General features: G+C 39.4%; 1 protein-coding gene across 13 annotated transcripts in view; it reads left to right on the forward strand.

Moving 5' to 3' along the window:
* The window catches only part of LOC138739469 (protein furry homolog), a 446,682-nt gene that overhangs the window by 316,402 nt on the left and 117,787 nt on the right, over window positions 1–12,493 (forward strand). For all 13 annotated transcript variants that reach the window (XM_069891583.1, XM_069891588.1, XM_069891589.1 and 10 more), the window contains 3 exons: window positions 168–336; window positions 748–838; window positions 3,689–3,774. In XM_069891583.1, coding sequence (XP_069747684.1) covers window positions 168–336; window positions 748–838; window positions 3,689–3,774 — 346 coding nt within the window. The remainder of the gene's footprint in view (window positions 1–167; window positions 337–747; window positions 839–3,688; window positions 3,775–12,493) is intronic.

A 12,493-nucleotide genomic window follows, 5' to 3' on the forward strand; every position in this document is an offset into this window, starting at 1 on the left:
ACTTCCCTTACTCTTATCTTTTTGATTATCATTTTTAACCAGTTCTACCTTGGGTCAGTGCCAATGAATTTCAGACATATCTATAAAATTTTATTGGATCTTTACTATATTTAGTGTGAGGCATAACATTTATTGATTTTTTTTAATATGAATGCATCATGTTTCAGATAAAGAAAGTAGTTATCTACCTGTGTCGTAACAATACTATTCAGACAATGGATGAATTGTTGTTCGAAATGCAACAGACAGATCCTGTGAATCCCGTTGTCCTACACTGTGATAATCCACCCTTTTATCGCTTTGCTGCTAGCAACAAAGCTTCCACAGCTGCATCAGGTGAATGATAGGTTTTTTTTAATTAGAGTTTGGTATACTTCAATTTCTTAATTAGAGGCTGCCAATTTTTGGTGTTTTATATCAAGCTTGGCTCATAGATAATGCTTCCAACTTAAAGTCAAGAGATTCTGTGTTCAAACTATTTCCAGAGACAAACACATTATGTTTCCTTTGTTCCATTTGGCTGTTGCTTTAATCTCTTCTGTAAAGCAGAGTTTTCTAGCTGCTGATTTCTATATTATTGTAGGAAAAATTGTCTTGGATATTTACTTAAAAAGTATTATTTTAAAACACAATTCCATTAATCTATCTAGTCTGTTACTATCCATTGGTCTGATTTTGCTAGATTCTAAAATATATCATTGAGTTTCCTGTGAGTTATTTTGATTATTGAATATACTTTTGTTACAGGAACCACATCCAGCACCAACACTCTGGTTGCTGGTCAAGAAAGCTTCCCAGAAATAGATGAGGGACGGATAATGAAAGAAGCTGATGAGAGGTTTGTAGGACATCTTAAATTAGACTCAATGCTAAATATTGGAGTACATTGTTTCTGTTTTAAGATTCATCAACAATGGTAGGTTTGAATAAATACTCCCCAAGTTTAAGATTTCATTAGAACCATCCTCAGTGTTGTTAATTTGAATAAAGTCTGACCATATTGCAGCTTCCCCTCCACCACCATCAACTCAGCTCTCACCTACTCCATTTCCTGCTCATCTGCCCTGGTCCCCTCTCCTCCCAGACAGAACATAGAATCCCCCTTATCCTCACTTACCACCTTACCAGTGTCAGCATCCAACACATTATCTGCCAAAATTTCCAGCACTTACTACTGGATCCCATGACCAGACTCATTTCTCCTCCTCTCAGCCTTCTGCAGGGACCACTCCCTCCACGATTCCCTCCCTCTGTGATTCCCTTGCTGCCACTGCCACCACCCCTCCCCCACCCCCACCATTTAAATTCTGAGTCGCACTGCCAACCTCACATGTCTGTCCATGGCTTTGTGTACTGTCCCTCCCAAGACCACCCGCATTCTCTCATACCTTGATGAAGGGTTCAAGCCTGAAATGTCAGTTATGTATTTTTTACCTTTGCTACTTAAAGGACACTGTTTTACCAGCTGAGCTTCTCCAGCATTTTGTGTTTTTACTTTAGCATATTGCATGATATGTGATGAGACAAAGAGGTTAACTACTGCAGACAAGGGGCCAGGAAAACATATTTGGTCCATTTTCAGTAAAATATAGTTTTACTTCCAGATTATAAAGATAGCTTGGATCATTTGGAATGTGATGTTAAAGAATCCAATTGATGTATTTATTCATAGAGAAGGAAATGCTCTCAACCATATACTATATCTTTAAAACTGTCATCAGCAGAATGAAATAACCACATAATTTGATGTTCATCTTGAGACTATATAAGTGCCTAAGAAAGTAAAAACCAGGAAAAGCCATTAAAGTCAACAAAATTGCCTTGTGCCTTTAAAGAAAATAATGAGCTGATTAATGTATTTGTACATTTGCCATCCTGTGCCATAGTAAAAATGGAATTTAAACATACAAGATAAATAGGCCTGTTGAAAGTAGGAGAATAATAGGGAGAAATTATTGGCCAGTGATTCTTAAGGACAGGTCTATTCACATTTAGAAAAGCATGGACTTATTACACAGCGCATAAATGTGACTTTGTTCAGAGAAGATCCTATCCTACAAATTTGAGTTTTTTGAAGTAATGACAAAGATAAGGATAGAATGATGGATGTTGTCCATATGGATTTCACTAGTAGGTAGGTGAAATACAGGAATACAGGATCATCGATTAATTAGATCCATAATCAGGTTGGTCATAGAAGACAGTGGGTAGTTGTAATGTAATGCTATCAGAAAATACCTTTATATTGGAGTAAGAATTCATTAAACTATAATTGTCCTTTGGAAACTGGTGTATTCACTGGTCTTGGATGAAGAAATTTTTCCTTATCCAAGATAGCTGTGGAGACACCTTTGACCCTGTGTTACTGCAGTTCAAATGACAGAAATTCACTCAATGAAAATTACTACCAAAAATATAAGATACAGAATAAAAATTCAGTTTTATGGAATTTATATGAGGAAAAATAACTAAATAAACTCAAAATGCAAAAGAAGCCACAAATGTTCTCAGTTTTTGTCAAGGGTTTATGTTGCAGAAAATTATGAAAGGCAGTTTTCCAGGAATGCATCTCCTCCTTGATCTATGGCTGCAGTGTATATTCAAGGCAGAGATTCACAGGTTTTTCATTGTTAAGGAAATCAAGGGATACAAAATTAGTATAGAAAATGGTGCAGAGATAAACAATCAGCCAAGATCTTAATAAGGAGTGGAATGGACGAGGGGCAGAAAGGTCATTTCCAACCTCTTTTTTAATTTTAAAATTTAGACATACAGCACGGTAATGGGCCCTCCCAGCCCAAGAGCACTTGCCTGTCAAATACCCCAATTAATCTATGACTCCATGGGTGAAGGGTGAGTGGAAACCAAGGTACGCCGAGGAAACCCACTCATATACAGGGAGAATGCACAAACAGAGCCAGATTCAAACCCAGGTTGCTGGCACTATAATAGCAGTGTGCTTACCGCTATGTTAACTGTGCCACGCCAAATATTCTTGTCAAAATTTCTCATCCTCCTTTGATGGAAAGTGATCACATGGAAATACTTAAAGACTTGTTTTTATCTCTCTAAATTAGATGAACTGTTAATGCTTACTATTCAAGGTCACACAAGAAGCATGACCACTTGGTTGAACCACTAGAGAATGGCAACAACAGAAGTCAGTGAGAGATCAAAGACATTGTCTTGGTGGAGGAGTAAGAAGGCAAATGTGGGAGGAGAACATTTCCCCAAAATATTGTTTAGATAGATGTTTTTAAAATGAGAATTGCAAGTACACCTGCCAGCATATTGGGTAATTTCACACCTGGACCTCCAAGTATGTTTGTGAAGAAGGGCTGAAATTTACCAAGTTGAAGTTCCTACGTTTTATATATTATCCTTACTGCAAAGTGTGTCGATTGAGGACATGATGGAATTCATTCAATAGCTTGTAATTAAATTGGCATAAGCATAGAGAATCATCACTTGACTGATTTGAAACATTCATGCCAGTTATACCATATCATCAATAATAGCTACTTTTAGAAGACAAAAAAACAAAAAAAAATCAGAGGTTACCAAAATAAATACAAAATAATACATTTATTTCTGATGAACACTGGAAGTTTTCCACTGTACAATGAAACCATTTTTTTTTCCTTTTTACAATGCTTTTAATACAATTATTTTTTGACATTTTCTGAAGGTTCAACAATGTAGTGATAAGAGCACATTCTCGTCTTGAATCGAGATACAGCAACAGTTCTGGCGGGTCTTATGATGATGAAAAGTGTAAGTTTATTTCTTCATTTACATTTTTAATTAATCTCTTGACATTTGATTTTCTTCCTTGATTTCATACAAAATAAATGTTGAAACCTAATTCATTAATACAACCTGTATCACTAATGTATCTAAGCTGAAAGCAAACATATTGATTATTAATCATTTAAGAAATTGCTTTCTCTTATCTTACACTGTACATTTCGATACATGAATCCATTTAGGCACAAAATTTTATGCTTGTTTGTATTGGAGGTTTTATAAAACCTGGTTGGAGTCTACAACCAGCAGCAAATGGAATGGAAGTTAAGTGAAGCAGCCATTGTTGAAGTGGCCACTCTGAGAGTGACCCAGCGATGGAGTGGCAAGTTAAACATTTTGGTTGAGAAGCTTCGATGAGTAGAGGGTGAGGTGATGGCTTAGGAGTTGAGATGAGGTAAGGACAACACTGTTGCAGAACAAAAGGATTTAGCAAGGAGGCACAGGTTAGAACAGGTTTTTCTAATTTTTATTTCCCTAATTCATAGACAGTGCAAATGGCATCCAGGCAGCGACATGTTCATCTTGCAGAATGTGGAGAGTCAGGGAAGGCAACACTATCTCCGATTTCATCTGTAAGAAATGCATCCAACTGCAGCTTCTTGCAAACCGTGTTAGGGAATTGTAGCTGGAGTTGAATGAACCTGGATCATTCAGGAGGCTGAGGGAGTGAATAGAAGTTACAGGGATGCAATCACACCTGGGAAACAGGAGAAAGGTAACTAGGTGACAGTTAGTCATGAGGGGGAAAGGGAACAGGCAGTCAGTGCAGGGTCTCCTGTGGCCGCTCTCCTCAGTAATGCATATACCATTTTTGATCACTGCATTTTCAACAGGGAAGGTGATCAGCAAAATGTTGTGGTCCATGTAGGGATCAATGAAATGGGTAGGAAAGGTGATGAAGTACTGCAAAGAGAGTTTAGGGAGTTAAGCGTGAAGTTGAAGGACAGGAACTCCAGGGTTGTGATCATAGGTTTGCTATCTGTGGCATGTGCAAGTGAGGTTAGAAATTGGAGGATAATGCAGCTTAACACATGGGTAAAGAAATGGTGCAGGAAAGAGGTTGGTCTCTCTTTTATTATATAAAATCCCACCTAATCTAAGAAAAAAAAACCCAAAAAACAAAAGAAAAGACTTGGCAGCTCATCCTGAGAATTTATTAATAAAAATTAATCATCTGGTCTTCACCAACAAAGAGAAAATAAAATTAAATATAGTCCAGAAGGGAAAATAATTATATCAAGTCATGTGAAAATAATTTCTATCTTTTAAAATTATTTTTATTGAGTTTTATCAGAAAAACAAACAAAAGAGCAGTAAATCAATTACAATGAAACCTTTGCAGACTTACAAATAATAACATATTGTACAATAGCAATACTACTTAATTCTAATCAAATCAATGGTAATACATACAATATTGTAAGAGATAAGTAAGAAAAAATGAAAAGAAAAAAGAAAAAACATCAAACCCACAGCAATCAAGGTTAAAATTCATACTGTGTGTAGTGTTAAATCTGAACAAGCAGCCTTAGGGGATCCAAACAAGCAGGCCCAGTGACATCCATCATCACACCTAATTAGTCAAAGTATGGAAGTGAGCTATAAATGGGCCCCAAATCTTATCAAAAGAAATCTTGATTTTCATGACATTATGCCTAATTTTCTCCAGATTTATAAAGGACATAATATCTAATAACCATTGATTATGTGTAGGTGGGAACTCATCTTTCCATTTTAACAGAATTGCTTTTCGTGCTAATAAAGTGGAGAATGCTATAACCTGTCTTTGATTAGAAGATAAAATGATATTTACATCTTTAGAGAAACCAAATAGTGCAATTACCAGATATAGATCTAAAATGATCCTAAATATGGTTGAAAAAGTTCTAAAAATGTCGGTCCAATATTTTAGCAAATTAGACCAAGTCCAAAACATATGTAACAAAAAGGCATCGAATATTTTACATTTGTCACAAAGTGATCTAATATCAGAATAAATTCGAGCAAGTTTGACTTTGGAGAAAGGTACACGATGTGGCACTTTGAATTGAATAAGACTATACCTAGCACACAATGTTGAATCGTAAATCAGGCCCAAAATTGAAGTTTGTTCTTCCTCCGAGAAAGATATTCACACCATTCCCCCATTCATTTTTAATTCCACTTAAATAAATTGCTTTCATATTCAATAGTTTAATAAAGCAGGTATCATGCCTTTATGAGTAAATTGTAACTCAAAAAGTTCATCGATAACATGAGTTAGCAAGAGTAGGAAATGTTAAAAGCTGAGAGCGAACAAAATGTTGAATTTGATAGTATCTGAAATAATGTCTATTTGACAGGTTAAACATCGTCCCCATTTGTTGGACATATAAAATGTTGTATAAAAAGATTTTTAAAACTATTAATACCTGAAAAATTTCCGTTCTTGAAAACCAGCACTTAAAATAGCTGGTCAAAATAAATAATTAGATATTACAGGAGTTGTAACTATAAATCCCATAAGTCTAAAAAATGTTATGAATTAATTCCAGATCTTCAATCTATGTCATTATTACGTTCTTTGTCAATTTTTGAATAAAGATAGGTAAAGATGACACCAATATTGCCCATAGGGAGGGACCTCAACTCCATCTCAATCCAGTTAGAATATTTATCTGTCTTTTCACAATGCAACAAAAGTAACATTTCTTATATTTATAGCCCAGTAGTAAAAACGGAAATTAGGTACGCTCATCCCCCATTATTTCTAGTTCTCTGAAGATACCTTTTATTGAATGTGGGTTTTTTGTTTTGCTATATATATGTGTGTGTATATGTATATATATATGTGTGTGTATATGTATATATATGTGAGTGTATATGTATATATATATATGACATAATTGATTCAAAATTGTCAAAAAAGGACAGGAATAAATATCGGTAGTAATTGAGAGGTATAAAAAATTTGGCAGAATATTCATTTAACTGAACTAATATGACCAATCATAGTCAATGAAAATGGTGACCACCTGTAAGAATTGATTTGGTTTGGTTGACTAAAAGTGCAAAGTTTTCTTTAAAAAGTTTTTTTTTAATTCATAGTTATAATAATGCCTAATTATTTAAATTGTTCATTCACTATTTTGAATGGATACTTAGAATAAAGTTCCGATGCACCCTTCAGTGGCAGTAATTCGGTCTTATTGGAGATTGATCTTATAACCCACAAATCTGCTAAAACGAGAACGTAATGACAGTATATTCGGCATGAATAACTAGGGGTTGGAAATGAACAATAAAAGGTCATCCGCATCAAGAGAAATCCTATGTTCAGTAGTTCCTCTAAACAAACCAGTAAAATCAGGATATGCCTGCAGAACAAATAACAAAGGGTTCCAGTACTAAGTCAAAAAACAATGGGCTCAGAGGACAGCCTTGTCTCATGCCTCGATATAGTTTAAAAACCTTGGATTGCTGGGAACTGGTATGAATTGAGGCCATTGAGAATGTATAGAAAGGTTTTATCCAATGTATAAAAGCTGGGCCAAAATAAAATTTTACTAGGGTGGCAAATAAATATTCCTATTCTACTCAGTTGAATGCTTTTTCAGTGTCTAAGGATAAAATACATTCATTGTTATGAGTAGGTGGTGTATACATGATATTTAGTAATTTATGGATATTATAATAAGAATGTCTATTTTTAATGAAACCTGTTTGATCCAAGTTTATTATACCTGGTAAGACATTCTGAAATTGATACACTAAAACTTTAGAAAAAATCTTAACATCCACATTTAGTAAGGTGATCAGTCTGTAAAATGCCCAATCCTCTGAGTCTTGGCCTTTTTTAAGATCATCAAAATAGCTGTTTCATTAAAAGAAGGAGGTAATTTTTCTTCACTGAAAGAGTTGTTTAGTACCAAGTTTAAATGTGGAAATAATTGTTTATGAAAAGTTTTGAAAAACTCAACTGGATAACCATCTGATCCTGAAGCTTTACTTGACTGTAATGAAAATACTACTTTATGCAATTCACCTTGTGAAATTGGAGCTTCTAGACGTTCTTTATTTTCCTCTATGCTGGGAAAAGGACAATGATATTTACTTTATCCTCAATTTTATAAATCTCTATATTTTCTCTTAGCCTCCTTCGATCCAGGGAGAAAAGCCCCAGCTATCTATATAATTTGTCTTTTTTCCAGTGTTGTGATTTAAAAAAAATCTAGTCTGCTCTATATAAAGAGAATAGGTTAGATTGATGATTTGAAACTACTGAATATATGCTCTGTGGTTAGTGTGTTCCATGCAATCCATTTCTACTCCTGTTTTCCCACATGACAAATTTAGTAACTGTGAATAGACATTAGTAAAATCAACTAAGTTCTGATTGTAATTTTCAATTCAACCACAAATTAAATTATCCTAATAACTGTTCAAATCTGCATTGGAGAAAACTGCATTTTGCAAATTATAATGAGGCCATTCAGTCCAGTGAATCCATGTTGGCTCCAGTGGAGCAGCCCATTTGATCCATTCATACTTTTGATCCTTTTTGCTATTCACTAACACTAAGGGATAATGTAATTAACTGACCAAACCACACATCTTTGGGATGTGAAAGGAAATTAGAGCACTCTTCCAAACACATATGGTCTTAGGGGAACATATTACCCCAGACAGACAGTAATGGACTTCAAAATTGAACCCAAATTCTCCTCCTTGATATTAACATTCCGTAAAACAGGGTGCAGTGTGACTGAGAGCACAGATGACCAGAAAGAGTACAGCACACTTTTATTCAGTAAGAATAACACACAGTCTTTGGACTCCACTGGGGTTTTGGCAGGGATCCAGGGTTTATATCGGAATATGTGGGGGCGGAGTCGAGGGAGGAGCCAGTCCTTAAAACATCTCATCAGTAGTGAATTCCAAGTTCACTACATTCACCCCTTGCTTCAGAATGAAGCCTGTGGATGAAACAGACAACAGAATAGTAAAAAAAATTACAAATTCAACCTGTCAGGAGATCTGGAGATGCGGGCAGAGCACCGTAGTGCGGGCGGGCTCTGGACTTCCTGATCCTCCTGTGGTTCTGGGACCTCAGGGCGTGAGTGCTCCACCTCTGGTTGAGGGGTGGCTGGAGCCACTTCCTGAGACGTTTCACCTGAGCCCCTTGGTGTTCTCCAGGGAACCCTGGCTCCCTTGAGGTGATGAACCCTCAGTTCTGGCAGATGCCAGGTCTCTGATCGAGACAGTATCCTCCCTGCTATCTGGGTATGCCACATAGGCATAAGAGGGGTTGGTATGGAGTAGGTGCACTTTCTCAACTATGAGGTTGGTTTTGCTCTTCCTCATGTGCTTTTGAAGCAGCACTAGTCCAAGTCCTATAAGCCAAGCCAGGAGGTTGGTCCCTGACGTTGACTTTCTCTTGAACGAAAACATCAGCTTGTGAGGAGTCGCACTGGTTGCAGTGCAGAGTGGAGCACCATGGGTAGGACATCCTGCCAGCATGAGTCTGGAACCTTTTGGACCGGAAAGTCCATTCCCCCAGAGGTTGTAGCTGGTTATCCTCCTGGAGCAATGCCCCTTACTAGCAGGAACTGATGTAGCTCCTCGCTCATAAATGATGAGACCCGGTCGCTATGGATATAGCTGGGATACCCGAACAGGGTGAAAATGGAATTTAGGGCCCAAATGATGGATGGCGTGGACATGTCCGGGCAGGGAACTGCGAACGGAAAATGAGAGTACTCATCAATGACTGTGAGAAAGTACAAGCTTCCATTTGTAGAAGGGAGGGGTCCCTTGAAATCGACACTGAGTTGTTCAAAAGGCTGGGTTGCCTTTACCAAGTGCACTTTGCTGGGGCAGTAGAAGTGCAGCTTGCACTCAGCGCAGACCTGGCAGGACCTGGTCATTTCCCTGACATCCTCAATTGAGTAGGATGAATTGCACACCTTGACAAAGAGAGCCATTGAAGTGATGCCTAGATGGCAGAGCTCATCGTGTAGTGACCACAACTGGCTGGTATGTGCAGAGACACAGCTTCCTCTGGACAGGGCATCTGGAGGCTCATTGAGGGAACCAGGTCAGTAGACTATATCAGTTGTAGGTGGAGAGTTTGATCCTCCACCAAGCAATTTTTATCATTTTTAATTTTACCATGTTTTGTAAATGCCACCGATCACTAGTCTGTGAGGAGGGTAAATTTCCTGCCCACCAGGTAGTGCCTCCAGTGCCTGAAGGCCTCCACAATGGCTTGAGCCTCTTTCACCACTGATGGATTCTGAAGCTCATGACTTTGTAGGGTCCTGTAAAAAAAAAATGGAACCGGCCTACCCACCTGAGTAAGAGTCACAGTCAGGGCTATGTCTGAGGTGTCACTTTCCACCTGGAAAGGTGCATTCTCATCCACTGCATGTACGGTAGCCTTCACAATGTGATTTGTGACGTAGTTGAAACCATTTTGAGTTTCATCTATCAGTGGGAAGGAAGTGATCTTTAAGAGTGGACGAACCTTGTCTGCATATTGAGGGACCCACTGGGCATAATCTGAGTATAAGCCCAGGCACCTCCTCCAAGCTTTCATGGTCCTCAGGATAAGGTGTTCTAACAGGGGGAGCATCCTGTCAGGGTCGGGGTCGATGATGCCATTCTCCACCATATAGCCCAAGATGGCTAGGCATTTAGCCCTGAATACACAATTACTGGTGTTGTGAGATTCTGGGCCTCAGCTGCTTGGCAGAAATTCTGGAGGTTGGCATCATGGTCCTCCAGAGAGTGGCCATAATTGGTAATGTTGTCAAAGTAGGGGAAGGTGGCTTTCAACTTAAATTTGTCCACCATTTGGTCCATCTGTCTCTGGAAGATTGAAACCCCATTTGTGATACCAAGGAAACCCTCCGGAACTGATAGAATCTCCCGTTAGCCTCAAAAGCGGTGTAGGGACAGTCCTCAGAACAGATTGACAACTGGTGGTAAGTAGCTTTAAGGTCGATGGTCAATACGAGGGAGGAGGATGTGTCCAGGAATATAAAACAATTAATGGTTTGGTTATAGTCAATTACTAGCCTGGACTTTTCTTCCCCCTTTACAACAACCACCTGCTCTCTCTATGGGCTGGTACCGTGCTCGATAATGTTCTCATCGAGCAGTCGGTGTGTCTCAGCCTTGATCAATGCCCGGTCCTCTGCACTGCAGCATCTGCTTTTTGTAGCAATTGATCTGCAATCGGCACTCAGATTCGGGAATAGAGGAGGTGATCTATATTCAGTGTGGAGAGACAGCAAATGGCATCAAAGTTTTGGGACCTTCCGTTCTGACCCGTAATGGGAGGGAAAGGACCGGAATACTCCAGGGTCACGTTTTTAATGTGACACAAGAAGTCAAGACGCAACAAAACCGGGGCACATAAATTCTCAAGTACATGCATTCTGAATTTACAGAATTCCCCCTCCTGCAAAGATTAATGAATCATAAAATGTTCTTGAATATTTACAGACTGCATATGGGATGCTAAAAAAAAACAATAATTAGAAGGATACACTTTAAGATTAGGTTTTTGGACTGCTTCTGCATCTATAAAGCTCTCAGTCGAGCCAGAATCAATTAAACACTTCAGTTTATGTCCGTTAACCCCCACCTTGATTGTGGAATTGTTCAGTTGGTGTGGTATCTCCTGGTCCAACACTATCACTGCCAGTACTCTGGAGATACAGTCATTCCCCTTGGTGGAGTCACTCCCCCCTTTCAGATCCTCGTGCAGGTCAGGTGGTGGAGACCACGAGGCGTGGAAAGAGGCCGCCCTCCTTCTTATTCTTCTGTTGTAGATGGCGCAAATTTTGAAAACCGGCAAGATGGCAGAGACCACGCAGTGCGGCATGATGGTCGCCTCCCCCATCTTCGTCTGATGAAGATGGCACCAATTTCAAAATACGGCAAGATGGCTGCTGGAGTTTCCCATGTCGCTGCTCTCACCACGTGGAAGGCCATGGTGTACAACACTGGCAATGGGAGGTCATGGATTTTGGTTTTAGACTTGCCTCAGTTGGCCTGTCAGGGGTCATACACACGTTGGACCTCTCAGCACTCCCCCTCGCCCCAGACCTTCACCCAGTGCCCCTTCTTACCACAACCGGAGCAGATGGAGTCTTTTGCAGGACATCAAGTTCTTGGATGCTGCTGCCGACCGCAGAAGAAGCATCCTTTAGCGCCAGAGGCCACTGCCGTCAGGGCTGATGCAGCATGTGGAGCTGCTCTGTGAAACTGATCATCTTGGAGGTTGCTGCCGCCGCCTTCGAAGTTATCAGCTCCCAGTTGGGCCATCTCCAACGGCTTGGCCAGCTGTACATTGTCAGACAGCACTGTGCTACCTTGCTCCAGCAACAGCTGCCTTATGTACTTGGACCTCATGCCACTGACAAGAGCGTCCTGGACCTGCTCATCTTCCTATTCTAGAGCTGTGCCGATGTTGTACCGGCAGCTCCTCGCGAGTGTTCGTAGGATGAGAACAAAAGCTTCAATGGACTCACCAGGCCGCTGCTTCTGTGTGAGAGCTGATGCCTCATTAGGATGACATTCTGAGGCCTCATGTAGTGAGCCTTCAGACTTTCATCTGCCGACTCACAAGTTGTACAGCCCCTGATGATCGGGAATCCTTCAGGCCCAACATGGGAGAGGAGCGCTGACCTCTTGAGCT

The sequence above is a fragment of the Narcine bancroftii genome, chromosome 7 (assembly GCF_036971445.1).
Source record: "Narcine bancroftii isolate sNarBan1 chromosome 7, sNarBan1.hap1, whole genome shotgun sequence".
NCBI classification, from domain to species: domain Eukaryota; kingdom Metazoa; phylum Chordata; class Chondrichthyes; order Torpediniformes; family Narcinidae; genus Narcine; species Narcine bancroftii.